This window comes from Pan paniscus, chromosome 11, assembly GCF_029289425.2.
Source record: "Pan paniscus chromosome 11, NHGRI_mPanPan1-v2.0_pri, whole genome shotgun sequence".
NCBI lineage: Eukaryota > Metazoa > Chordata > Mammalia > Primates > Hominidae > Pan > Pan paniscus.
In genome coordinates this window covers 90601619-90628663 of record NC_073260.2, presented here as the reverse complement: position 1 = coordinate 90628663, position 27045 = coordinate 90601619, and the positions used below count along the sequence as shown (strand labels likewise).

At 40.7% G+C, this 27045-nt stretch overlaps 1 protein-coding gene across 25 annotated transcripts in view; it reads right to left on the bottom strand.

Annotated features, from left to right (window-relative positions):
- UBAP2 (ubiquitin associated protein 2) overlaps positions 1-27045 on the bottom strand; it is a 127480-nt gene that overhangs the window by 52191 nt on the left and 48244 nt on the right. For 23 of the 25 annotated variants that reach the window (XM_063594439.1, XM_055117306.3, XM_057303164.2 and 20 more), the window contains 4 exons: positions 24665-24742; positions 22109-22219; positions 14716-14866; positions 12503-12580 (listed from right to left, as the gene is read on the bottom strand). In XM_063594439.1, coding sequence (XP_063450509.1) covers positions 12503-12580; positions 14716-14866; positions 22109-22219; positions 24665-24742 — 418 coding nt within the window. Of the gene's footprint in view, positions 1-12502; positions 12583-14715; positions 14867-22108; positions 22220-24664; positions 24743-27045 lie in introns of those variants that run through there. The other 2 variants (XM_034967327.2, XM_055117317.1) reach the window with 2 other exon arrangements.

Below are 27045 nucleotides of genomic sequence, written 5' to 3'. Positions count from 1 at the left end.
AGCCCAGGAGTTGGAGGTTGCAGTGAGGTATGATCAAACCACTGTATGCAAGCCTGGGTGACATAGCAAGACTCTGTCTCAACAACAACAACAAAATCTGTAACAAAACACATATTGGCTAGGCACGGTGGCTCATGCCTGGAATCCCAGCACTTTGGAACACCGAGGCAGGTGGACTGCTTCAGCTCAGGAGTTCAAGACCAGCTTGGGCAAATGGCAAAACCTTGTCTCTACAAAAAATACAAATATTAATGGGGCATAGTGGTACATGCCTGTAGTCCCAACTACTCGGAAAGCTGAAGTCGAAGGATTGCTTCAGCCTGCGAAGTTGAGGCTGCAGTGAGCTGAGATTGCACCACTGTACTCTAGTCAGTGTGACAGAGTGAGACCATTGCTCAAAAACAAACAAAAAAACACCACGGTACCAACAGAGTAAAAATGCAACCCAAAGAATGGAAGAAAATATTTATAAATTATATATCTGATCACAGAGTAACATCTGGAACACACAAAGAACTCCTAAAACTCGACAACAAAATACTCCATTCAAAATGGGCAACGGCCAGGCCCGGTGGCTCATGCCTGTAATCCCAGCACTTTCAGAGGCCAAGGCAGGCGGATCACCTGAGGTCAGGAGTTCAAAACCAACCTGGCCAACGTGGCAAAACCCCATCTCTAATAAAAATACAAAAATTAGGCACATGCCTGTAGTCCCAGGTACTCGGGAGGCTGAGGCAGGAGAATCGCTTGAACCCAGGGGGCGGAGGCTACAGTTCCTAACTTGTGTCACTGTTCTCCAGCCTGGTTAACAGCGTGAGACTAAAAAAAAAGGGGGTGGGGGGGCGGGCAATGGACTTGAATATGGATTTCTCCAAAGAAGATATACAAATGACCAATAAACACATTAAAAGATACTCAGTATTGCTGATCATTAGGGAAATCCAAATCAAAACCACAATAAAATACAATCCCATATTCATTCGGATGACTACTACCAAAATTAAAGTAAAAAAACAGAAAATAACAAGTGTTGGCGGCCGGGCGTGGTGGCTCACGCCTGTAATCCCAGCACTTTGGGAGGCCGAGGCAGGCAGATCACGAGGTCAGGAGTTCGAGACCAGCCTGGCCAATATGGTGAAACCCCGTCTTTACTAAAAAAATGCAAAAATTAGCCAGGCGTGGTGGCGCGCGCCAGTAGCCCCAGCTACCTGGGAGGCTGAGGCAGGAGAAATGCTGGAACCCGGGAGGCAGAGGTTGCAGTGAGCCGAGATCGTGCCACTGCACTCCAGCCTGGGTGACAGAGTGAGGCTCTATCTTAAAAAAAAAAAAAAAAACCAAGTGTTGACAAAGATGTGGAGCACACCATTGTGCACTGCTGGTAAAAACGTAAAATGGGGCCAGGTGCAGTGGCTCATGCCTGTAATCCCAGCACTTTGGGAGGCCGAGACGGACGGATCACAAGGTCAGGAGATCGAGACCATCCTGGCTAACACGGTGAAACCTCATCTCTACTAAAAATACAAAAAAAAGAAAAATTAGCCAGGCGTAGTGGCAGGCGCCTGTAGTCCCAGCTACTCGGGAGGCTGAGGCAGAATGGCGTGAACCCGGGAGGCGGAGCTTGCAGTGAGCCGAGATCACAACACTGCACTCCAGCCTGGACAACTGAACAAGACTCCGTCTCAAAAAAAAAAAAAAAGTAAAATGGTACAGCTGCTATGGGTAACAGTATGGCAGTTCCCCAAAAAATACAATGATTGACCATATGATCATGAAATTGTGCTTGTGGGTATATGTTTATACAACAAATTGAGGCCTGACATGGTGGCTCACACCTGTAATCCCAGCACTTTTGGAGGCCAAGGCAGGAGGATCGCTTGAGGCCAGGAGTTCAAAACCAGCCTGGGCAACAAAGCGAGATGCCACCTCTACAATAAATTATTTTAATAAATGTTTTTTTAAGAAGGCAAAAGTAAGACTTTACACAGAGGTATTACTGTGACTTACAAGAATGTAAGAAATTCAGCTAATTAGCTCTAAGAAGAAAACTTTCAGTCTATAGCTTTTGGCAAGAATACAGGCCAAAATTAAACAAGTTACAAAACAAGGAAACTATTCTCAGGACTTAAAACCTTGAACTGAAAAAAAAATGCAGTATATTCATACAACATTATATTATATTGCCATAAAAAGGAATGAAGTACTGATACATACTACAACATGGATGAATGTTTAAAACATTAAGTTAATCCCTTCAGGGTAAAGGCGACGGGGAACCCAAAACATTATCTAAGAGAAAGAAGCAGTTACAAAAGAGCACGTATTATACAATTCCATTTACAGGAAATGTCCAGAACACAAAAACCTACAGAAACAGAAAGGCGATTACCGGTGCTCAGGGTTGAGGTGGAAGAATGAAAGAATTGGCGAAATGATAAAGGGTAAGGTATACTTCTGAGGTGTGGAAAATGTTCTAAAATTGATTGTGGTGATGATTGCACAACTTGGTGAATATATTAAAAACCATTCAATTGTACACTAAATGGATGAAATGTATGGTATGTAAATTTTATAAAGAATATTTTCTTTTTTAGGCTGGGAGCAGTGGCTCGTGGCTGTAATCCTAGCACTTTGGGAGGCTGAGGCAGGTGGATTACTTGAGGTCATCAGTTCAAGACCAGCCTGGCCAACATGGTGAAATCCCATCTCTACTAAAAAAAAAAAATATATATATATATATATATATATACACACAAAAATTAGCCAGACATGGTGGCGCATGCCTGTAATGCCAGCTATTAGGGAGGCTGAGGCAGGAGAATTGCTTGAAACTGGGAGGCAGCGGTTGCAGTGAGCCGAGATGGCGCCACTGCACTCCAGCCTGGGTGACAAAGTAAGACTCGGTCTTGGAAAAAACAAAAACAGTTGTTTTTTTGTTTTTTTTTTTGAGACAGAGTCTCACCCTGTAGCCCAGGCTGGAGTGCAGTGGCGCCACCTCGGCTCACTGCAACCTCCACCTCACAGGTTCAGGCAATTCTCCCGCCTCAGCCTCCTGAGTAGCTGGGATTACAGGTGCCTGCCACCACGCCTGGCTGATTTTTGTATTTTTATTAGAGACGGGGTTTCACCATTTTGGCCAGGCTGGTCTCAAACTCCTGACCTCGTGATCCGCCCGCCTTAGCCTCCCAAAGTGCTGGGATTACAGGCGTGAACCACCGCGCCCAGCCAAACAAAAAATTTTTAAAAATTAAAAAATCTAATCCATCGTCCCCATAAATTCTAGCAAGATAATAGAATTATTGTTTCCTACTCACCTGGTAGTAACACTACTAGTAACATTGGTTTCTGTGTATATACCATTTCCCTGCATTGTTATCTGGAATGAACAGATTAATCTAGCAGCTCAGAATAAAGATCCAGAGTCTTTTAATCACAAAAACCAAGTCCAACGTTTCCAAAGATTATCAAAGCGAATAAACCATATTATGGTAAATGCTGTACCTTTCCTCCTCGAGCCCTGGGACTCTACTACATCTCTGTTGAATGATTGTTCAAGGTTTTTTTATTTTTTGAGACAGAGTTTTGCTCTGTCACCCAGGCTGGAGTGCAGTGGCGTAATCTTGGCTCACCACAACCTCAGCCTCCCAGGTTCGAATGATTCTTGTGCCTCAGTCTCCTGAGCAGCTGGGATTACAGGTGTGCATCACCATGCCTGGATAATTTTTTTGTATTTTTAGTAGAGACAGGGTTTCACTGTGTTAGCCAGGATGGTCTCAATCTCTGTAGTCCCAGCTTCTCGGGAGGCTGAGGCAGGAGAATCCCTTGAACCCGGGAGGCAGAGGTTGCAGTGAGCCAAGATCGCACCACTGCACTCCAGCCTGGGCGACAGAGCGAGACTCTGTCTTTAAAAAAAAAAAAAAAAAAAAAAGACTGATCTGTAATCCCAACTTCATAAATATGGAGTCTTTCATGGATTAAACTCTCATGTATAGAGGCACAATAATGGCATTACATAATTACAGGAAATAACCTATCTGTTCAGTAACTGATTTGAGAATCAGCATTTTATTAAATGCTATGTGGAACAAGGACTCAGCAAGACTCCCAAAGAAGGTACTACAGAGGATTCGAAATTTAAACGTAAGCTGGGTCTGGTGGCTCATGTCTGTAATCCCAGCACCTTGGTAGGTCAAGGTGGGAGGATCACTTGAGCCACAGTAGTTTGAGATCACCCTGGGCAACAGAGCAAGAGCCCCTTCTCTACCTTAAAAAAAAAATTTTTAAGTAGAATGTTAAAACATAGTAGGTGCTCAAAATTACTTTGCACTTGTACTATATAGACCGTATTCATGCAATAATTAGTTTTAAAAGTAGAGGAACTAGGCCGGGTGCAGTGGCTCACACCTGTAATCCTAGCACTTTAGGAGGCCAAGGCAGGCGGATCACGAGATCAGGAGATCAGGAGATCAAGACCATCCTGGCTAACACGGTGAAACCCCATCTCTACTAAAAATACAAAAAATTAGCCAGATGTGCTGGCGGGTGCCTATAGTCCCAACTATTCGGGAGGCTGAGGCAGGAGAATGGCGTGAACCCAGGAGTGGGAGCTTGCAATGAGCCGAGATTGTGCCACTGCACTCCAGCCTAGGTAACAGAGCAAGACTACGTCTCAAAAGAAAGAAAGAAAGAAAGAAAAAGTAGAGGAACTAATCTGAGTCACTAAATACAAAACAGGAAGGTAAAGCAGTGAGAAAGGTTAGGGAGTAAACTATTGTTGCCTTTTTTGCATTATTTTTCTTCCATCCAGAAGGAAACCAACCCCTGTAACTTCAAGTGTAATTCATTACCAGACAAAGCAGTGGCTCGTGCCTGTAATCCCTCTGCTTTAGGAGGCCAAGGGAGGAGGACTGCTTGGAGCCAGGAGTTCAAGACCAGCCTGGGCAACACACAGAGACCTGTCTCTACAATGCTTTTGAAAATTAGCTGGGCATTGTGATGTGCACCTGCAGTCCTATCTACTCAGGAAGCTAAGGCAGCAGGAGTATTGCTTGAACGTAAGAGTTGGAGGTTGCAGTGAGCTATGATCATGCCACTGTACTCCAGGATGGGTAACAGAGTGAGACCCTGTCTCTAAAAAAAGAAACTATAGTTCACTACCTTACTTAACTCAATCTCACCAAAAGACCAAAATAATACATATAAGCTGATAAACCATTTATGAATACACAAGATAAAGAAACATACGAAAGAAGAGTAATTTAAATACACATTTAAGCCTGACCTACATAGAGAAATCCCGTCTCTCATGAAAATACAAAATTAGCTGGGCGTGGTGGCGCATGCCTGTTATCCCAGGTACTCAGGAGGCTAAGGCAGGAGAATTGCTTGAACCCGGGAGGCGGAGGTTGCGGTGAGCCAAGATCCCACCATCGCACTCCAGCCAGGGCAACAAGAGAGAAATTCCCATCTCAAAAAATAAAAATAAAAAATAACTGGCCAGGTGCGGTGGCTCATGCCTGTAATCCCAGCACTTTGGGAGGCCGAGGCGGGCAGATCATGAGGTCAAGAGATTGAGACCATCCTGGCCAACATGGTGAAACCCCGTCTCTACTAAAAAATACAAAAAGTAGCTGAGCCTGTAGTCCCAGCTACATGGGAGGCTGAGGCAGGAGAATTGCTTGAACCCCGGAGGCGGAGGTTGCAGTGAGCCGAGATTGCACCACTGCACTCCAGCCTGGAGACAGAGTGAGACTCTGTCTCTAAATAAATAAATAAGTGTAACCGGTGAAACCCCATCTCTACTAAAAATACAAAAAATTAGCCAGGCATGGTGGCACACTCCTGTAGTCCCAGCTACTCGGGAGGCTAAGGCAGGAGAATTGCTTGAACCTGGGAGGTGGAGGTTGCAGTGAGCCAAGATCACGCCACTGCACTCACTCCAGCCTGGGCGACAGAGACAGACTCAGTTTCAAAAACAAAAAACTGTATCATGGAATCAAATCTTCAAGCAAAGCTGGCAAACACATACTTAGCTGACATTCTAATAATTCCGCTTTAATCCAAATCCTGACATTCTAATAATTCTGCTTTAATCCAAATCCTGAGTGTCTTTTTTTTTTTTTTTTTTTTTTGAGACGGAGTCTTGCTCTGTTGCCCAGGCTGGAGTGCAGTGGCGTGATCTCGGGTCACTACGAGCTCCGTCTCCCAGGTTCACACCATTCTCCTGCCTCAGCCTCCTGAGTAGCTGGGACTACAGGCGTCCACCACCACACCAGCTAATCTTTTTTTGTATTTTTTTTTTTAGTAGAGACAGGGTTTCACCGTGTTAGCCAGGGTGGTCTCGATCTCCTGACCTCGTGATCTGCCTGCCTTGGCCGCCCAAAGTGCTGGGATTACAGGCGTGAGCCACCGCACCCGGCGAGCGTCATTTCTAATACATAAACACACTCAACTACAGCAAAGTACAAAAGATGGATCTATGTCAAGTCCATTAAGTATATTAATATCTTTTTCTGCATAAAGCACATTCAAAACAAAGTTAAATGAAATAGCAGGCCAGACGCTGTGGCTCATGCCTGTAATCCAAGCACTTTGGGAGTTCGAGGTGGGCGGGTTGTTTGAGCTCAAGAGTTTGAGACCAGCCTGGGCAACATGGCAAAACCCTCTCTCTACAAAAATTAGCTGGGCATAGTAGCATGCACCTGTAGTCCCAGCTACTAGGGATGCTGAGGTGGGAAGATGGCTTGAGCCTGGGAGGTGGAGAGTGCACTGAGCCAAGATCACACCACTGCACACCAGCCTGGGTGACAATGCAAGACCCTGTCTCAAAAATAAATAAATAAAAATACAGTAAATAAAAATGGTGAGCCACACGAAATTTTATATTGCTTTGGAACTCCTAAATTATGTCAAGACCAAAAAAATAATATGGGCTTATTTACTTCATATATATATATATCTATATATATATATATATATATTCTGGATATATATATATATTCTGGATATATATAGATATATATATATATCTAGAAATACAAATAAATAAAAGACGGGGAAAGATACGATAGTAAATAAAGGCCTACTGTCTGAAAAGCTTAAAATATCTGAAGGCTGGAGTGTAGTGGCACAATCACAGCTCACAGCAGCCTCAACTTCCCAGACTCAAGCCATCCTACCACCTCAGCCTCCTGAGTTTCTGGGACTACAGATGCACATCATCATGCCCGGCTAATTTTTTTTTTTTTTAAACAAAAAAAGCCTGCTACATTGTCCACTCTGATCTTGAACTCCTGAGCTCAAGTGATCCTCTCACCTCAGCCTCCCAAAGTGCTAGAATTACAGGCATAAGCCACTGTACTTGGCCTGAAATTATTTTTTAAATACATTGATGTAGAACTGCTTGAGTTCATGAGTTTGATACTAGCCAAGGTAACACAGACTCCTGCAAGGAGGGATGGAAGGATGGAAGGTAGGTAGGTAGGTAGGAAGGTAGGAAGGTAGGAAGGTAGGAAGGAAGGAAGGAAGGAAGGAAGGGTGGAAGGGGGGAAGCGGGGAAGGAGGGAAGGGGGAAAGGGAGGGAGGGAGGGAAGGAAGGAAAGAAAGAAGGAAGGAAGGAAGGAAGGAGAGAAGAGGTACACTACAAAAAATAATGTCAGAATCATAGCAATTTTCACATTATCTCTATGAAATGGAAAACTTCTCTCTGCTTTTCTCTTTCCTCTCTTCAGGATACTGGTGAGAAGAACAGAATTGTTAAGATATAAGACAGTTGCTCCTTCCCCTATGATCATCACATATCTGGCAGATCCCAAGACAGGCCCCACTCCTTGCAGTTGCTTTTTACAACTCTGAAGCTAAGCTTCAGGAAAGTCCTAAAAAAAATCTCAGCAGAACTGGAAGCAGCCAGCAGCCCCTCTTTCACCCAAGCTGTCAAAGGGCCTGCTGGTAAACATACTTACCTGACATTCTAATAATTCCGCTTCAACCCAAATCCTTTGCAAAAATCCTCAATTACACTCCACTAGCAAAAAAGCTTATGAAAGATATACTCTATAGGAATGATTTTTCAAGTGGCTCCAGCTTGAATGCAAACTCTGCTCCACACTTACAACAACCTACTATCCAGCAAGGCCAACTGATCAAGCTAAGAACAAAAACCAAAACAAATAAAAAATAGGTAGGTAGTTTTCCTACATAGCTGCTTTTATATAAAGCGAACGTAATAGATTTTGACAGTAAAATTAAGTGCCCATTTTGTCGCCCAGATAGTTTAAATGGACTATGTTTTTGATTGTTTGCATTCTGTTCCTATTCACCGGTATATATACCGATGAGAAAATTATATGAACAGCCACCATACAGTCCCAGTAAGAATAGGAAGAACAGGTCAAACAAAACACCATACCCCCTGCAGAATTTATCTAGCATACTTGCGATTAAGAAAAACTATGGTGATTTTACATGGTCTGTTAACTTTTATTTATTTGGGGTTTATTAGCCTAAATAGAACCAAGGTAAACATATCAACTTTTTCCTCAAAGTAATAACAGTACCCATCCTAACAGATACTCAATCTCCAATTCACTGGTTATCCCCTATAATGTGTGGTGTTTTTTTTGTTGTTTTTTTTTTTTTTTTGAGACAGAGTCTCACTGTCACCCAGGCCGGAGTGCCATGGCATGATCTCGGCTCACAGCAACCTCCGCCTCCCAGGTTCAAGCGATTCTCTGCCCCGGCCTCCAAGTAGCTGGGACTACAGGCACATGCCACCATACCCGGCTAATTTTTCTGCATTTTGAGTAGAGACAGGGTTTCACTATGATGGCCAGGCTGGTCTCGAACTCCTGACCTCGTGATCTGCTCGCCTCGGCCTCCAAAAGTGCTGGGATTACAGATGTGAGCCACCGTGCCCGGCCCCCCTATAATGTGTTTTTATAACAATAAATCTGTCTGATTTATGACATGGATCAGCTTGTAATCCTTAAACATGTCTCTAAACAACCAATCCAAATACATACTGTGACTAGATTCCTACTGTCAAAGGGTAAAAGTAAAGGATTCAACAGTGTAGTCAGTAGTGGGGTTTCACTCATGAAGATCTGACGATTTCTCTAAGACGCCCACTAATGCCAGCAGAAGCATGTGAGAGATCAAATACCCTAGGAAAGAAAACCCTCTCCCTGGTAAGAGGGGAAGAAGCTGGGTTACTATGTATTCCTAAAACCTTAAGAACAAAGGAATATCAGAACAATGATATTTTAACCAGAACAGGGTGGTAAGGACTAATCACACACATAACATTGGTCTTATACTGTGACCGCCCTCCCTGGTGAGACACAGTAAAATTCAGGGGTCAATAAAGTCATTTTATTCTTTCTTTTTGTTACCTTCTATTTTCTTTTTCTTCCCAAGGTGTGTACTTCAGGGTTTAAGACCTAATAAATTAGCAGAGGTGTACGTGCCAACACTCTTCGTTGCCATCTTTCTATCTTTGACAATAGTAAGTTTGAAACTTACTTTACAGAAACCTGGTCCTAAATATAAAAAATACTAAGCAGTTTCAGGTTGTGGAAGACAGAATTATACTTGGTTTTTACCAATTTACTATGTGGCATATGACAAGAAACTTTACCTAGAATAATACTGAATCTCTGGGATTTTTTTATTTGAGACAGAGCATCGCTCTGTCACACAGGCTAGAGTGCAATGGTACAATCTCGGCTCACTGCAGCCTCCACTTCCCCCAATTCTCGTGCCTCAGCGTCCCAAGTAGCTGGAACTACAGGCACACACCACCATGCCCAGCTAATTTTTGTATTTTCATTAGAGATGGAGTTTTACCATGTTGGCCAGGCTGGTCTCGAACTACTAACGTCAAGTGATCTGCCCACCTTGGCCTCCCAAAGTGCTGGGATTACAGGTATGAGCCACCACACCTGGCCTGAATCCCTGGGATTTAAAAATATGGTCTCCAGTTTAGCCTCAGCATTAAGGAAGTATCATCTAAGAAATTTGCAGGATGATATTCATCTGAAAAGGGACTAATATTCAGACAATACAAGGAATCTAAACAACTCAACAGCCAAAATATAAATAATCCCATTTAAAAGTATGCAAACAGCTAGGCATAGTAGCTCACACCTGTAATCCCTGAGATTTGGGACGCTGAGGTAGGAGGACAGCTTGAGGCCAGGAGTTCCAGACCAACCTGGGCAACACTGCAAGACCCCATCTCTTAAAAAAAAAAATTTTTTTTTTTTTTCTTTAAATTAGCCAGGCATGGTGGGGCTCATGCCTATAGTCCCAGCTGCTCAGGAGGCTGAGGTGGAAGTATCACTTGAGCCCAGGATTTCAAGGTTGCAGTAAGTTATGATCATGCCACTGCACTCCAGCCTGGGCAACAGAGTGAGACACTGTCTCTTAAGAGAAAAAAAAAACAGTAGACAAAGGATCTAAAAAGACAATATACAAATGGCCAAAAGGTACACAAAAAATGCTCATCACTAAACATCAATAAAATACAAATGAAAACCACAATGAGATATCATCTTACCCCAGTTAGAACGGCTATTATCAAAAAGACAAAAAATAGCCTGTAATCCCAACTACTGAGGTGGCTGAAACAGGAAGATTGCCTGAACCCAGGAGTTCAAGACTGCAATGAGTTATGATCATGATACTGCATTTAACTAATTAAGCAAATTAAACAGATGCTGGTGAAGATACAGGGAAAAGGGAACTCTCATACACTATTGGTGGGAATATAAACTGGTACAGCCATTTTGGAAAACAGTATGGAGATTTATCAAAAACAAAAAATTGAATTACCGTATGATCCAGCAATCCCATTAGCGGATATTTATACAAAGAAAAGGAAACCAATAGTGCTTCATGTTTGCCAGGTTGGGGTGGCTGTGGCAATTTCTATTTTTTTTTAATTTTTAACTTTTTACAGATACATAATATTTAAACAAATTTATGGGGTACATGTGGTACTTTGTTACATGCAGAGAATATACAATTATCAAGTTGAGGTATTTAGGATATCCATTACCATGAGCACTTTTCATTTCTATGTGTTGAGAACTTTTCAAGTCCTCACTTCTAGCTATTTTGAAGTGAAGCACTATTCACAATATTCACAAATATAGAGAATCAACCTAAGTGTTCATCAACAGATGAATGGATTTTAAAAAGTGATATATTTACACGTTGGAATACTACTCAGCCATAAAAGAATGAAATCACGTCCTTTGGAGCAACATGAATGGACTTGGAAGACATTGTGTTAAATAAAATAAACCAGACACAGAAAGATAAATATCACACGTACTCACTCATGTGGGAGCTAAAAAGGTTATCTCATGCAGGTAGAGAGTGGAATGATAGTTACCAGAGGCAGAGAAGGTGATGGGTATAGAGGGTGGGGAATAAAGAGAGATTGGTGCATAGGTTAAAACACAGAGAGAAGGAATAAATTCTAGGCCGGGCTCGGTGGCTCATGCCTGTAATCCTACCGCTTTGGGAGGATTAGGCAGGTGGATCACTTGAGGCCAGGAATTTGAGACCAGCCTGGCCAACATGGTAAAACCCCATGTCTAGCAAAAATACAAAAATTAGCTGGGCATGGTGGCGTGCACCTGTAGTCCCAGCTACTCAGGAGGGTAAGTGGGAGGATTGTTTGAGCCCAGGAGGTGGAGGTTGCAGTTAGCTGAGATGATGCCACTGCACTCCAGCCTGGGTGACAAAGTAAGACCCTACATTTAATTATGCCTGGATAATTTTTGTATTTTTTTGTATTTTGTATTTTTTCTGAGAGAGAGTCTTGCTCACTTGCCCAGGCTGGAGTGCAGTGAGGAGATCTCGGCTCACTGCAACCTCCACCTCTTGGGTCCAAGCAATTCTCCTGCCTTAGCCTCTCGAGTAGCTGGGACTACAGGTGCGTGCCACCACACTTAGCTATTTTTTATATTTTTTGGTAGAGACAGGGTTTCCTTGTGTTAGCCAGGCAGGGTCTCAAAAAAAGGGAATAAGTTCTAATGTTCAACAGTAGAGTAAGATGACTACTTAACGATTACGTATTATACACTTCAAAATAGCTAGAAGTGAGGACTAGAGCAAAAAGACTACAACTCACTGAAAGCTCAAATGATCATAGCCTTTTTTAGCAATAAAGTATTTTTAAAATAAGGTTTAAAAAACCCTATTGCATTGTATTCCAAACGTAATACAATTATAATTTGTCAATGCTTTTGGTTAGAGCTTTAAGTTTTAAATTATTCATAGGGCTTTCTCAGCTCATCGAAAAACAACCCTTTGGTTTCTTCAAAACTACATAACCCAAAATAGTTCATTTACAGGCATCAGTAAACAAATGATCAGATTTTAGATGACCTGCTATTCTTTCAGAACACACTGCCATCCCTAGTCACAGTCCAGCAACGCAACTGCCTGCTTCTTCCCCCTAATTGAAAGCATTTTCTTCCCTCTTACTCTAGCTTACCTCTACCCCGGGCTCGCTTGCCACGATCTGAAGGTTTGTCCACTTGATTGCAATCAATTCCATTTTCTTCACCTCTAACTAGGGGGAAAAGAGCAGAAAAATCAAATTTCCATTTCCAAACCTCTTGTACATAACCTTATCAAGCACCTATTAAAGGCAAAGAAGGAATGACAAACAGGCTACAATTTAAACAACGGGTTCAGAAACAGGAAAAACAAAAACAAAAGTGACTTAAAAACTGAATGAGGTCAGGCACAGTGGCTTACACTTGTAATTCCAGCACTTGTAATTTCCAGCTGAGGGGGGCAGATCTCTTGAGCCCAAGAGCTTGAGACCAGCCTGGGCAACATACAAAAAAATACAAAAATTGGCCAGGCGCAGTGGCTCACACCTATAATTCCAGCACTTTGGGAGGCTGAGGCGGGTGGATCACTTGAGGCCAGGAGTTCAAGACCAGCCTGGCTAACACATGGAAACCCTGTCTCTACCAAAAAATATAAAAATTAGCCAAGTGTGGTGGCGCGCACCTATAGTCCCAGCTACTCGAGAGGCTAAGGCAGGAGAATTGCTTGGACCCAAGAGGCGGAGGTTGCAGTGAGCCGAGATCTCCTCACTGCACTCCAGCCTGGGAAAGTGAGCAAGACTCTGTCTCAGAAAAAATACAACATACAAAATACAAAAAAGTACAAAAATTATCCAGGCATGGTTGTGACGGCATGCAGCTAGTAGTCCCAGCTACTCAGGAGGCTGAGGTGGGAGGATCACCTGAGCCCAGGGAGGTCAAGGCTGCAGTGAGCTGTGATCACGCCACTGCACTTCAGCCTGGGTGAAAGAGTAAGACCTTGTCTCAAAAAAAGTGAAAAAAATATATATATATGACATCACATCTTCCTTAATTCACATGAAAATTCTGAAAATAAATTAACATACTGATTTTTCTTTCTTCTTTGTGGACTTGCTGTGAAGTTTTTGCTTCAAAAAAACTACTTCCATTATGCAACTACGTTAATGTATCACAGAATTTGCTCATTAATTAGGTTCAAAGCCTGGAAAGGCACAGAATAGCAAAATAGCAATACCAAGGAAACCCTGAGTTCTTAGAAAAACTAAAGTGTTGGAGTTGGATTTTTCTAGGATACTAACAGGAAGATGCCAACACGCAGTCTTTTCTTTTTCTCATCCCTATATTGGCATTAATAGCTCTACATAATACAGAAATTTTATGAAGGATATTGGCATGGCTTGCTCCCCTCACCTCTTTCAGAGCCTGACTCACATGAATTCCAGTGAGGCTTTCCTTGGAAACCCACTTAAATTTGCCAGACCTCTTCCCATAATTTGCATCTCTGTTTTTCCCTATAACATAATTTCTACATAACATCATTAAAATATATTAATATAAAATATTTTATTTTCTTTATTGTTACATCCCATTTGACCTTCATTAAAAGTTTTAGAAAGGCAAAGATTTTACTTATCTTATTCATTGCTGTATGCCTATAAAAGTATCCACTACATAGTAGATACTCAATAAATATCAGTGGAATATATGAGACAGCAAGAGTCTCAGGGTGATATGTTATTTACATTTTATTCTTTCATAACTTAGCTACACTGACACACTGCCAGAGCAGACAAGGTTGTTCTGCATAAACAATGACAAAACCTAGAAAACCTAGGTCTAATGGAAATGAGACCTGCCTATGAGAAATCCTGCCTATTCAGCAACTTTCCTCTTAATCTAACCCTTGTCTATACCATGAGTGTCTATAAATGGAGAATATAAAACAGCTTTATCTACCCGTAACTAAATGACCCCTGGCCCCTTCTTTGCCACACACACACCATTCTAAAATTAACAAATGTGTCTGACTCATAACAGAAGGGAGTCATAAGACACACTACACAACCACCTGCCTACAGCCCAGGTCAATGCTGATGCGAAACCACATGGGAGGCGCTTATGAAACTACTCAGGTGCCACTCATTTCTAGTGTTAACTATTAGAACAAATTCTGCATTGAGGAAACGAATTTATGAGCATACTATGGACTAATCTTTCAGTCGTTCAGAATGTACGGAAACTAAGAAAAAATGTGAGAAAGCTGAGCGCAGTGACTCATGCCTGTAATCCCAAAACTTTGGGAGGCTGAGGCGGGAGGGTCACTTGAGATGAAAGAAGAGAAAAAACTGAGGAGAAAGTCTGTACTTACATTCTCTGCCACGATTGCCGCCTCTTCCTTTCCGGTTGTTTCCACGTCCACGACTCGATTCTTTCTCGCTTTTCTTCTCTCTATTCTCTTTGTTTTCTGAATGTTCTTTTGCAAAATTCTTTTTCTTACCCCCTACAGTCTCCCATGAAGTCTATCAGAGAGAACGGCTGTTAATCATTTATCATTCAAAGTGTGTACAATTATCAAAGGCACATGCATGTATCTTTCTTTTTTTTTTTTTTTTTTGAGACGGAGTCTCGCTCTGTCGCCCAGGCTGGAGTGCATGGCGCCCTCTCAGCTCACTGCAAGCTCCGCCTCCCAGGTTCACGACATTCTCCTGCCTCAGTCTCCTGAGTAGCTGGGACTACAGGCGCCTGCCACCACGCCCAACTAATTTTTTGTATTTTTAGTGGAGATGGGGTTTCATCGTGTTAGCCATGATGGTCTCGATCTCCTGACCTCGTGATCTGCCCGCCTTGGCCTCCCAAAGTGCTGGGATTACAGGCGTGAGCCACCACACCCGGCACATGCACATATCTTTCAAACCTAACTACGCACAGCTTGCAGCTCACCTGCTTATCATTTAAATTCTTTCCCTATAGTTCTACTTTATTGATGATGAAGGTAACAATCCTCTTGCTAAGCTCCTGTTGCTAAATAATTACAGCTATTAGCTGACCTGATAAAATACTGTACATTTTCCCAACATAAAGCCCTTTCCTATGCAAATTTAGGAATACAGTAAAAGTCATTTCCCCAAGCTCCTATTCTACACCACCTCACTTACCTCTCTATTAGGCCTTAAATCTACTTATTAATTCAAAGACCACAAAATTACTTAGAATGATGCCCCAAAAGCTCCAGGAATACAACCTTGCCTGTTCCATTATTCAAACTAATTATCTAAAACAATTTAATGGCAGATAAGTAAAATTTTAGCTTGGTTTTGGTGGGTTTTTAAAAAATTTATAAAGCACCTAAATTGTTAACCTCCAAAGAATTCTTCTAGTGAGAAGTCAAATAATTTATATAACCTCCCTTCTCCACCTCTCCCCTAATGGTGATACCAAATCTAATCTACCATATATATATATATAAATGGCTGAGAAAGAAAAAGATACTACATTCTTGACTGTAAGTGGATATAAAAATTATCAAGCAGGGTAGTTACAGAGAAATCCTAAAATTGGCCCAATAGTTTCCATTTACTTATTCATAATCTGCCTTATTTCAGAAGGGATTGGAAATGACTCCATCCAAAATTAAGAGTAACTATTTTATGCTTTTTAAAAATCTTACAGAAAAACAAAATTTGACATTATATATCCAAAGTAAACATTAGCACTGGAAATTAATAAACTAAAATTTGGGTGATAAGTTGAATTATTTCCATAACAGTGGAAGCCAACTTCCAAACTCTTTTTTTGAAATGGAATATCTGGTCTTCTGCAAAGCTGTGATGAACTCACATATTTAATTAGATATAAAATGGATATGAAAAAGATATAAATTATGTTCCACCTCTAAGCTTTAATAATGAAGACTGAATATACTATCACCTGATAGTTAAGGTAAAACAATCAGGTATTATCATACAGTTCTGGTGAGCATGCATCTATTGTAACCTTTCTAGAAGGTTACTTAGAAATAGTACCCCCCAACTTTTTTTTTTTTTTTTTTTTTTTTTTTTTTTTTTTTTTTGAGACAGAGTCTCACTCTGTCACCCAGAGTGGAGTGCAATGGCACAGTCTCGGCTCACTGCAACCTGCATCTCCTGGGTTCAAGTGATAACTCCTGTCTCAGCCTCCCGAGTAGCTGGGGTTACAGGCGTACACCACCACACCCAGCGAATTTTTGTAATTTTAGTAGAGACGGGGTTTCCCCATGTTGGCCAGGCTGCTCTCCAACTCCTGACCTCAGGTGATCCACCTACCTCGGCCTCCCAAAGTACTGGTATTACAGGCATAAGCCACTGCACCTGGCCTATTTGGTGCATACTCTTTCAACCCAGCAATTCTACTTCTAGGCCCTTATTCAAATAAAACAACGTGGCCGAGCACACTGGCTCACGCCTGTAATCCCAGCACATTGGGAGGCCAAAGCAGGAAGATCACTTGAGGCCAGGAGTTGGAGACTCCTGGCCAGCATTGTGAAACTCTTATCTCTACTAAAAATACAAAAATTAGCTGAGAGTGGTGGCAAGCACCTGTAATCCCAGCTACTCAGGAGGCTGAGGCAGGAGAATCAATTGAACCTAGAAGGCTTGAACCTGGGAGGTGGAGGCTGCGGTGAGCCAAGATCGCACCACTGCACTCCAGCCTGGGTGACAGAGCGAGACTCTGTATCAAAAAAAATAATAATAATAACGTAAGAATTGTTCAAACATTTATGTGCAGACAAAATGATCAACAGCATAAAAGGAGGGGAGGCGGATTCCCAAAATATCAAATTCAGGAGACTAAGTAGTCTAGTGTATCCATAAATGGAGCAGTATGTAGCCATTTTACCAGTTACATAGGTACATATAGAAAGAGGTCCTTGATAGAAAAAGCAAGCTATCAGCAAACAGCATATAGAATTACATTTTTTAGTTCAAATAGGAGCCTATGTACTTACTGAAGGAAGAGGTATAAGTCATTATTTAAGTGAGGATGTTTAATTTAATCTTTAATATTTTTCTGCATTTCTTTTCTAATTAAACAATAAAGCTTATCTATGCCAGAGAAAATAATGCCCACACTGAACAAACTCAATTTATTATGTTTGCTAATACGAAAATACTAGACAACTGTGTAAAACAGAATCCAGTCCTCTTAGGTTAGAATACAAAAAGTAAATTCCAGAGGTCCTGGAAAAATCATCCCAGAAGAGTTGGCATAAAGTGTATGTATACACAATGTACATCTTTACACAGCCTCGCCTAAAGGTACTCTATCTTTATAAAGGGGCCAGCTGTCTTTGTAAAACATCTGAGAAACACTTTACCCCATTTCATATAGCAAATGATACCCTGGCCAGGCACGGTGGCTCACACCTGTAATCCCAGCACTTTGGGAGCCCAAGGTGGGCAGATCATGAGGTCAGGAGTTCCAGACCACCCTGGCCAACATGGTGAAACCCCATCTCTACTAAACATACAAAAATTAGCAGCCGGGTGCAGTGGCTCATGCCTGTAATCCCAGCACTTTGGGAGGCTGAGCGGGTGGATCACCTGAGGTTGGGAGTTCAAGACCAGCCTGACCAACATGGAGAAACCCCATCTCTACTAAAAATACAAAATTAGCCGGGCGTGGTGGCGCATTCCTGTAATCCCAGCTACTCAGGAGGCTGAGGCGGAAGAATCGCTTGAACCCGGGAGGCAGGAGGTTGTGGTGAGCCGAGATCACGCCATTACTCTCCAGCCTGGTCAACAAGAGCAAAACTCCATCTCAAAAAAAAAAAAAAAAATTTTTTTTTTTACCACCACGCCAGTGCCAGGCGTGGTGGCACATGTCTGTAATCCCAGCTACTCAGAAGGCTGAGGCAGGAGAACTGCTTGAACCTGGGAGGCAGAGGTTGCAGTGAGCTGAGATCATGCCATTGCACTCCAGCCTGGGTGACAGCGCAAGACTCCCATCTCAAAAAAATAAAAATAAAAAAAAGATACCCTCCCCATCCTACTGCCCCTCAAGCAAAGTCTTGGTTTATGAGCTCTACAAAGACAACTTATCGGGCGGGGGGGGGGGGGGGGGGGGTGCGCAAATAGGGAAAAGAACCTTTAAGAAGCAATCTTTACAATACCATAGTAACTGCTAAAAGGATTACTGTGTATTTTGCTGAAGTCTGCAAAGTACACACACATGCATACTTTAAAAAGTTAACCAAGTAATTATGGAGGATTTCCAAGAGAATTTCTGGCAACCTCTGTTATCGGTATTTTGCTAGTTGCAGAATGGGTCTGAAGAAACTCTAAGAGGAGAAGTCCTCCCAGCCACCACATAATTATCAGAACAGCAGTCTTCAAAGCCAGCTAGTTCAAAAATTACTCTCCCACCACTTTGCCTTTGCCAAAAACTACCAACACAAACAACTTACTAAAAAGAGTTAAGTACATTAATTCAAGAGACCGATACTTCAAAACAATTTTGTCACATCAACCAAACATTATGATGAAACAAAAAGTTCAGTACTTATGTTCAATATCTTCCTTTGTGACAGATATACTTACATAAGAAAAAATAAATTTATCCTTAAAAACATCATGGACGATTCCACTTAACACCTTTTCCAAGTAATAATTTTGTTTCAGCACAGAGGAAGGTTAGATAATAGGAAAAGAATCGTTTGCCTTCATGCTCTTGCTCCTAGCAACATCACAGTGTTTATATTCTGTCAACCCTACTCCAATTAACTCTATCTCAGTCAAGGGAAGATAATCAAAGCTGTTTAGCCATAGGTGCTGCAGATGGCAACTAGGTAAGAGATGAGGCAAACAGTATGAGAGACAAGATGTACCAGAGAGTGGTCCTCAACAAACCAGGATTTCAAAGACTCCCTCCAGCCTGAGCAACATAGAAACACAGAGACCCCCTAACTCTACAAAATATAAAAATAATTAGCCAAGCGTAGTGGCATGCGCCTGTGGTCCCGGCTACTCGGCAGGCTGGAGGATGGCATAAGCCCGGGAGGTCGAGGCTGTAGTAAACCGTGATGGCACCACTGCACTCTAGCCTGGGCAACGGAGTGAGACCCTGTCTTAATAAAAAACCCAAAACACCAAACAACTAAAACAAAGACTTTCCCTCTACTTCTGTCCCCCACAGCCCACTCAGCCCTGAACAAGTGTATTCTTTCACAACTATATTCAGAACTTTATTTGCTATTTTCTTATCTTTGAAGAAAACAAGAAGTCAGATATAGCCCACACTATAAAATCGTTCAAGAGGTAACCAAAGAGGTGTTCTTCATGAAAAGTTCAGCTTTGCTTTCTTTTTTTTTTTTTTTGAGACCGAGTCTCGCACTGTCGCCCGGGCTGGAGTGCAATGCCGCGATCTCGGCTCACTGCAACCTCCGCTTCCCGGGTTCAAGCAATTCTCCTACCTCAGCCGCCTGAGTAGCTGGGATTACAGGCGCCCACCACCACACCTGGCTAATTTTTTGTATTTTTAGTAGACATGGGGTTTCGCCATGTTGGCCAGGCTGGTCTCAAACTCCTGACCTCGTGATCTGCCCACCTAGGCCTCCCAAAGTGCTGGGATTACAGGCGTGAGCCGCAGTGCCCAGTCAGTCTTACTTTCTAATACATAGCCCAGAACCAGCTCCTTCAGGTTCGGTCCCAAAGGAGGAGGGGGTGTTAAAACTCAAAACAGAAAGAGAAAAGTGGACATTTAAAACTTAAAAATTCACCAAACTACCAGAGAAAAGGAATTAAATCTGCTGGAGCTAAAGGAAAGGCAATAAAAAATAGTGTCTGGACTTATCTCTACCATAAAAAGATCCAAAAAGATCCTCTCCAGTGAACAATTCGGGTTATTTTGTTTATTCGCAAAGATTTTTTTCTTTTTTTTTTTTCCCCTAAACAAAGAGGGCAGTTAGGCTCTTCAGTTCACTTTGAAAATAACTGAAAGCCACTCTCTGCTGTACCGATTAGCGATAAGGTAAACAGATCCTCCATATTTTGCAAAACCCAGGATACTTATTCCCAGGTCAGTAAAAAAAACTATTCAAAATTTTAATTTATCATATAATATGGCTTTCCCCCCCCCAAAAAAAAATCACAAATTTGATGGTTTGTCTTGTGTACCAGTGTTCTCTTACATGGAATTTTACCAACAATTACTGCTACACTCAAACAGTGAAATCTTTTCCACATTAGTTAATTTTTACTTTAAAAGAATTCATTCTCTTTGTTTCACATCAACTAAAAACACAGTCATTTTAGCTTTCAGTTTCTCAGAGTTCATTTTTGTATTTCTTGTACCTAATGCAGCATGACCCTAAAATGAGACTTCAATTAAATCTGAACACTGACACGGTCAGTTTGTTTGTTTTAAATTTTCCAAGGGAAGGTAGTTATTGATGTGTTCATCTTTGTATCCTCTTTTAGGTGAGTCATTTTTTTTTTAATCTACTCTAAAATAGTTTCCTCAATTTAAGAAACATAAACACAGGTCAGGTGTGGTGGCTCACACTTGTAATCCCAACACTTTGGGAGGCCAAGACGGGTGGATCACCTGAGGTCAGGAGTTTGAGACCAGTCTGGCCAACATGGCGAAACCCCACCTCTACTAAAAATACAAAAATTAGCTGGTCGTGGTGGCGCATGCCTGTAGTACTAGCTACTTGGGAGGCTGAGGCAAAAGAATCACTTGAACCCAGGAGACGGAGGTTGCAGTGAGTCAAGATCGCACTACTGCACTCCAGCCTGGGTGGCAGAGTGAGGCTCCGTCTCAAAAAAATAAATATATATATAAATATATATTTATATATTATTAAACAAATATTATAAATATTATATAATATATATTTATATATTAAATATATAAATATATTTATATATTTAATATATATTTATATATTAAATATATAAATATATTTATATATTTAATATATATTTATATATTAAATATATAAATATATTTATATATTTAATATATATTTATATATTAAATATATAAATATATATTTAATATATAAATATATTTATATATTAAATATATATATTTATATTATTAAATAAATATATTAAATAATTTAATTATTTAAAATTAAAATTATTTAAAATTTAAAATTATTAAATAAATATATATTTATAAATAAATATATACATATGTATAAAAACTATAATATATCAATATAAATATATACACACAGCAAAATTTTAGGGCTGACAAGTGCCTGGTGTAGCTTTAGCTGTATCCTTCTTAAAATCCAAGGCCTGAGCTCATGAGCCTGCAAGCTCACCAAATTTAACCCAATATTAAAAAAAAAAAGAAAACTTAATATTCCACATAAGCAAATACATATACCAGCAAATCCTGGTTTTCTGTTATAATAGAGATGTAAGAAGTAATCAGACGTGAGGACTGAGATGAAGAAACATAAGCAACAGAGCCAAGAGATGCTTTTCAGGTGGGGGTGGTGAAAATATACACAGGCACAGAGATTTTTGGAAACTGTAAGGCTGGAGTAGATCACCAAGTTCTCTTTCAAGTCATCAGATTCTACGACTTCATGAAGAAACCATACATAACAAAAACAGTCTTTTCAGGTAATCGTTCTTTCTGGAACTTAAAACAAATATGGAATGGCACCATAATCCATTCCATCCCTACCCCCAACCAAGGTGAAGTTGAAAATGTGCTACGGAATTGGAGACAAATGTAAACAATGCAAATCAATTAATAATACTTACTGTGTCTGAATTCCCTTCCAGCAATATATTGATAGCTTTGTTCACATCTCCATTACAATCATGTAGGGCCACTATGCATTCATCCTGATTTTTCCCTGTCACTTCCATAAGCTAGTGAACATATCAGAAAATGGTTAGAGGCAAACAAAAAACTGGCACTTGATATTAAGATTCTTCTATACAAATACAGAATTACATAATCCTTCTACATGAAGATGGCCTCTTCTAGACTCTTGAGTTTACAATGAGGACATGTTTACTTATTTTTTTGTGGCCATTCCATGCATGTCTTTTCACTAACACTGGTAGAATCTAACTACAAATCAATCTTCCTCCAAGTTGACCAAGGAGCAGATCATTAATCAGCAGCACACACATACGTACCAACATTCTCAGAATACCCAAGATCAAGTATCTGAATAATCAAATTTAATTCAAGCACACAGGATTCCTAAACTTAAATATGAGGTGGAACTATATGAGTACACGGTCATCATTCATGGAAAATTCAATACAAATTTTTTGTCAGGGACAATATTCCATATGCTGGCTTTCACCATTTGGATTAGAACACTTCAAAGGCCAGCCGCAGTGGCTCACAACTATAATCAACACTTTGGGAGGCAGAGACGAGAGGATCGCTTGAGCCCAGGAGTTCGAGACTGGACAATATAGTGAGACCTCATCTTTACAAAAAATTAACCGAGCGTAGTGGTAGGAGGATTGCTTCAGCCCTGGAGGTGAAGGTTGCAATAAGCCATGATTGTGCCACTGCACTCTAGCACAGGAGACAGAGCAAGACCCTGTCTCCCCCCTCAAAAAAAAGAAGAAAAAACATCATTCCATGTACATACTAAGTTATATAACACCCTAAAGTCTTACAAGTGGAATTCTGCTACTATCACAAAACACACTCCTAGACATATTTTCTCAAGGATCTTCAACATGGTGCTATGCTTGAAGTAATGATGAAAGAAACTCTTCAGTTTATTCTCATTAGCAAGAGATACTTGTTACTTAGCATTTTCATCACTAGAATGATCACAGACTAGGCAAAATGCAGGTTTCTCAAGTATCAGTGAATAAACCTATGATTTAATATCTATTGCATTTTAACTACATTTAACTATTTTAACATGTACTAGCTGAAGTTCAAAACAGCTTGATCCCAACATATCAAGTGATTCGTCTATGGTCACAAAGGTAATTAATAGCAAAGCCCATCTAGAACCCAGGCCTCCTGATCTCATAATCACAGCTCTCTGCACTATACCATTTGGCCTCCCTGCTTTCATCTTTTCATTTTATCAAGCAGCAAAAGTTCTGCATACTCTATAGCTTTCTGATGCTTCAGTCTTTGGATAGCTACTAATAAATGTCTCATTTTTATCAATGATCTGTACTAAGTGAATGCCTGCAACATACAATTTTTAAGACACACAGTCAACATCAAAATTTCCCCAGTGATCAGATTATTGACAGACAGAACTAAAATTAGAACTTAAATCTCTGAACTCCTGGGCCAGTGTTCTATCTATACTATTCAGATAAAAGGCAATGTAATATACAGAAGTATATCTCAAACTTATGAAGATCTCATTCCAGAGAAAGAAATCTATGATTTCTTGTGAGACAAAACAAGATTTCATTGTGAGACCTTTACTCCAAAGAACAATTATTAGATGACATCTACCAAGAGTTGGAATATCTGGCACTGAGGTAGCAGTTACAGCTTGGTTTCTAGAATCTTGATGAGAAAGGGTCAGCAAAGAAGAGTTAGAAATTAAGACTAAGTTATCAAAAATACCTCTTATTAAAGTTCAAAATGAAGACATTGCCTTAAAATTTAATTTTATACTTTTCCAACAAGAGTATGAAATCACAACCACGTTTGAAATGGCAATTCAGGCCAGTAATCCTGTAATCCCAGCACTCTGGGAGGCCAAGGCAGATTGCTTGAGCCCAGGAATTCAAGACTAGCCTAGGCAACACTGCAGGACTCTGTCTCTACAAATATTTTAAAAATTAGCTGGGCATGGTGATGAACATCTGTCGTCATAGCTACTCAGGAGACCGAGGCAGCAGGATAGCGTGAGCCTAGGAGTTTGAGGCTGCAGTGAACTATGACAGCACCACTGCACTCCAGCCTGGGCAACAGAGTGACACCATGTCTCTATGAAAAAAAATTTTTTTATTCAGTTCATCTCTAACATTAAACACAATTCGCAGAGACTGTGCCAAATGTTAGATATACTTTCTATGCACACGTATCGGAAAACCTCAGTGTGCTTACAGAAACGTCTGGTTCAATGTTCACATGTAAACACTAGTAACTCAGAAAGATTATATTGTAAGGTAGGTGAATGTATTCAATTCCTTCACTTGCCCACCAATAAAGGTATTTTTAATCACAAGTCCAAAATCCAATATACAGATTTCAGGTGAGACTAGAAGCTAGAAGTAATACTTTAAAACAAAAATCTTTACTGAAATTATCTTTTTAAGCACAATCAAAATAGATTATAAAAATGATGATATCCTTTGCCAGAAACATACCTGCTTAACTTTAGCTTCAAAATCTGAATCATTCTTATCAAAGATCACTTGAGCGAGACGCATCTGTTCAGCTGTTGCCTGGAAAGTACATACAATTGTTAAGGATTTGAACGCCAAAAGCATAAGTTAGATTCCAAAATCTGGGTCAAACAGATAAGGCTCTCAAGCACTAGAAATACTAAGTAACAACAAATAAAAGACCCTGAATTTAGGCCTCTCAACCATATATAACCTGTTCCCATAGGAAAAATAAGCATCAAATTAAGTAACATAAAGGACCCATTCCTTTGACCAAACGACCTAAAGCTATTGTTCATCTTAACTGGCCAATGACTTACTTGAATTTTCTTTCCCTTGGTAGAGTGGGGGAAATCAGCTCAAGAGAAAGCAGAAGAACAAAAAATAATAAAATCTTGGCGGGGCATGGTGGCTCATGCCTTTGGGAAGCCAAGGTAGAAGCACTGCTTGAGCCCAGGAGTTCGAAATTAGCCTGGGCAACATAGAGAGACCCTGTCTCTATTTAATTTTTAAAAAGATTTAAAAAAAAAAAAAAGGCTTAAAAAGTAATGAAATCTTTAGAGGTAGTCGGTAGGCAAAAAATAATAAAAGAAAAAATAAAAGGTAATGCAAACAACTGCCCAGACACAGGCTTAGAACTTTGTGTCAAAAAAGCTCTGTTGTCAGGTCTAAAAAGGTATGCTGGTCAGTTCTGAAGAAAAAAAGCTGTATTTAGCTAAATTAAAAATATTTTTAAAGTTACATTATCTTTTTTATACACAATAATTTTGTTTTTCTAAGAGACAGGGTTTCACTATGTTGCCCAGGCTGGTCTTGAACTCCTGGGCTCAAGTGATCCTCCCACCTCAGCCTCCCAAAGTGCTGGGATTACAGGCCTGAGCCACTGCATCTGGCAAAAATTACCCTCTTCACGATTTTTTCTTTTTTTGAGATGGAGCCTCATGCTGTTACCCTAGCTGGAGTGCAGTGCCGTGATCTTGACTGTGCAACCTCCGCCTCCCAGGCTTAACCAATGCTCCTGCCTCAGCCTCCAGAGTAGCTGGGATTACAGGCATGCACTACCACGCCCAGCTAGTTTTTCTATTTTTAGTAGAGACAGGGTTTCACCATGTTGGCCACAATGGTCTCAAACTCCTGACCTCAGGTGATCCACCTGCCTCGGCCTCCCAAAGTGCTGGGATTACAGGCGTTGAGTCACCACGCCTGGCCTAAATCACAATTTCATTAAGTTTTTATGTATGTATGTATGTATGTATGTATGTATGTATTTTGAGATGGAGTCACACTCTGTCGCCCAGGCTGGAGTATTTATTTATTTATTTTGAGATGGAGTCTCACTCTGTCGCCCAGGCTGGAGTGCACTGGCACGATCTTGGCTCACTGCAACCTCTGCCGCCCAGGTTCAAGCAATTCTTCTGCCTCAGCCTCCTGAGTTGCTGGGATTACAGGCGCCTGTCACTGCACCCAGCCGTATTTATTTAATTTTTTAAAGGTAGGGTCTCATTCTGTCCCCTCAGACTGCAGTGTAGTGATGCCATCATAGCTCACTGCAGCCTCCAACTCCTGAGTTCAAGAGATCCTGCCACCTCAGCCTCCCATGTAGCTTGGACTACAGGTGCGCACCACCACATCTGGCTATTTGCAGAAAAACTATTTACTTTTGTCACTCAAAATATTTTTTCAATCACATTACTGACTGAAGTTTCGTTTTCTGATGTTTTTACCAACAAAAAATTAGAAAAGTTCTAAGGAAAGTTATTCTTCTGTGGCATGACTTTGTAATGTGCCAGTCTGGTTTCTTAGTTTTAACGAAGGTACCGTAATTATTACAACAGGGAAATTAGGTGAGGAATATACAGGAACAATCTGTGTCATCTCTGTACAACGGTCTATTAAATCTAAAATTACTCCAAAATAGTTTAAGTTGCCTCGCTAACCAAGTCTATACTAACTCCCAACACAAATATTTAAAAAGCTGAACAGTTTACAAAAAGATCTTAGAGGAAGAAAAGCCATAAGGAACTAATAAACAGCTTTTATTCTGAGTTTTTTATATACACTCATTTCAAATAATCTTGACTAAAGTGGGATAAGTGGGAGTTGTTGACATTTTTTGCATTTTAAAGCACTTTTCAAAAGGCCTTTCCAGGCCATGTGGGTGGGTGATTATACAAACTCCAGGTGCTTTGGCCTGTTCATCCCGACCTATGCCTGCTGAGACCTCAGTTTAACTGCTGCAGTACTGCTACATTATACCCAAAAAGACATTGGTACAGAAATTCAGTGTCTACCCTTACTGAAAATCTTATCTCAATTGTTCCCTGTAAATGTAAGGACCTTATATATACTCTCACTATCCCTAA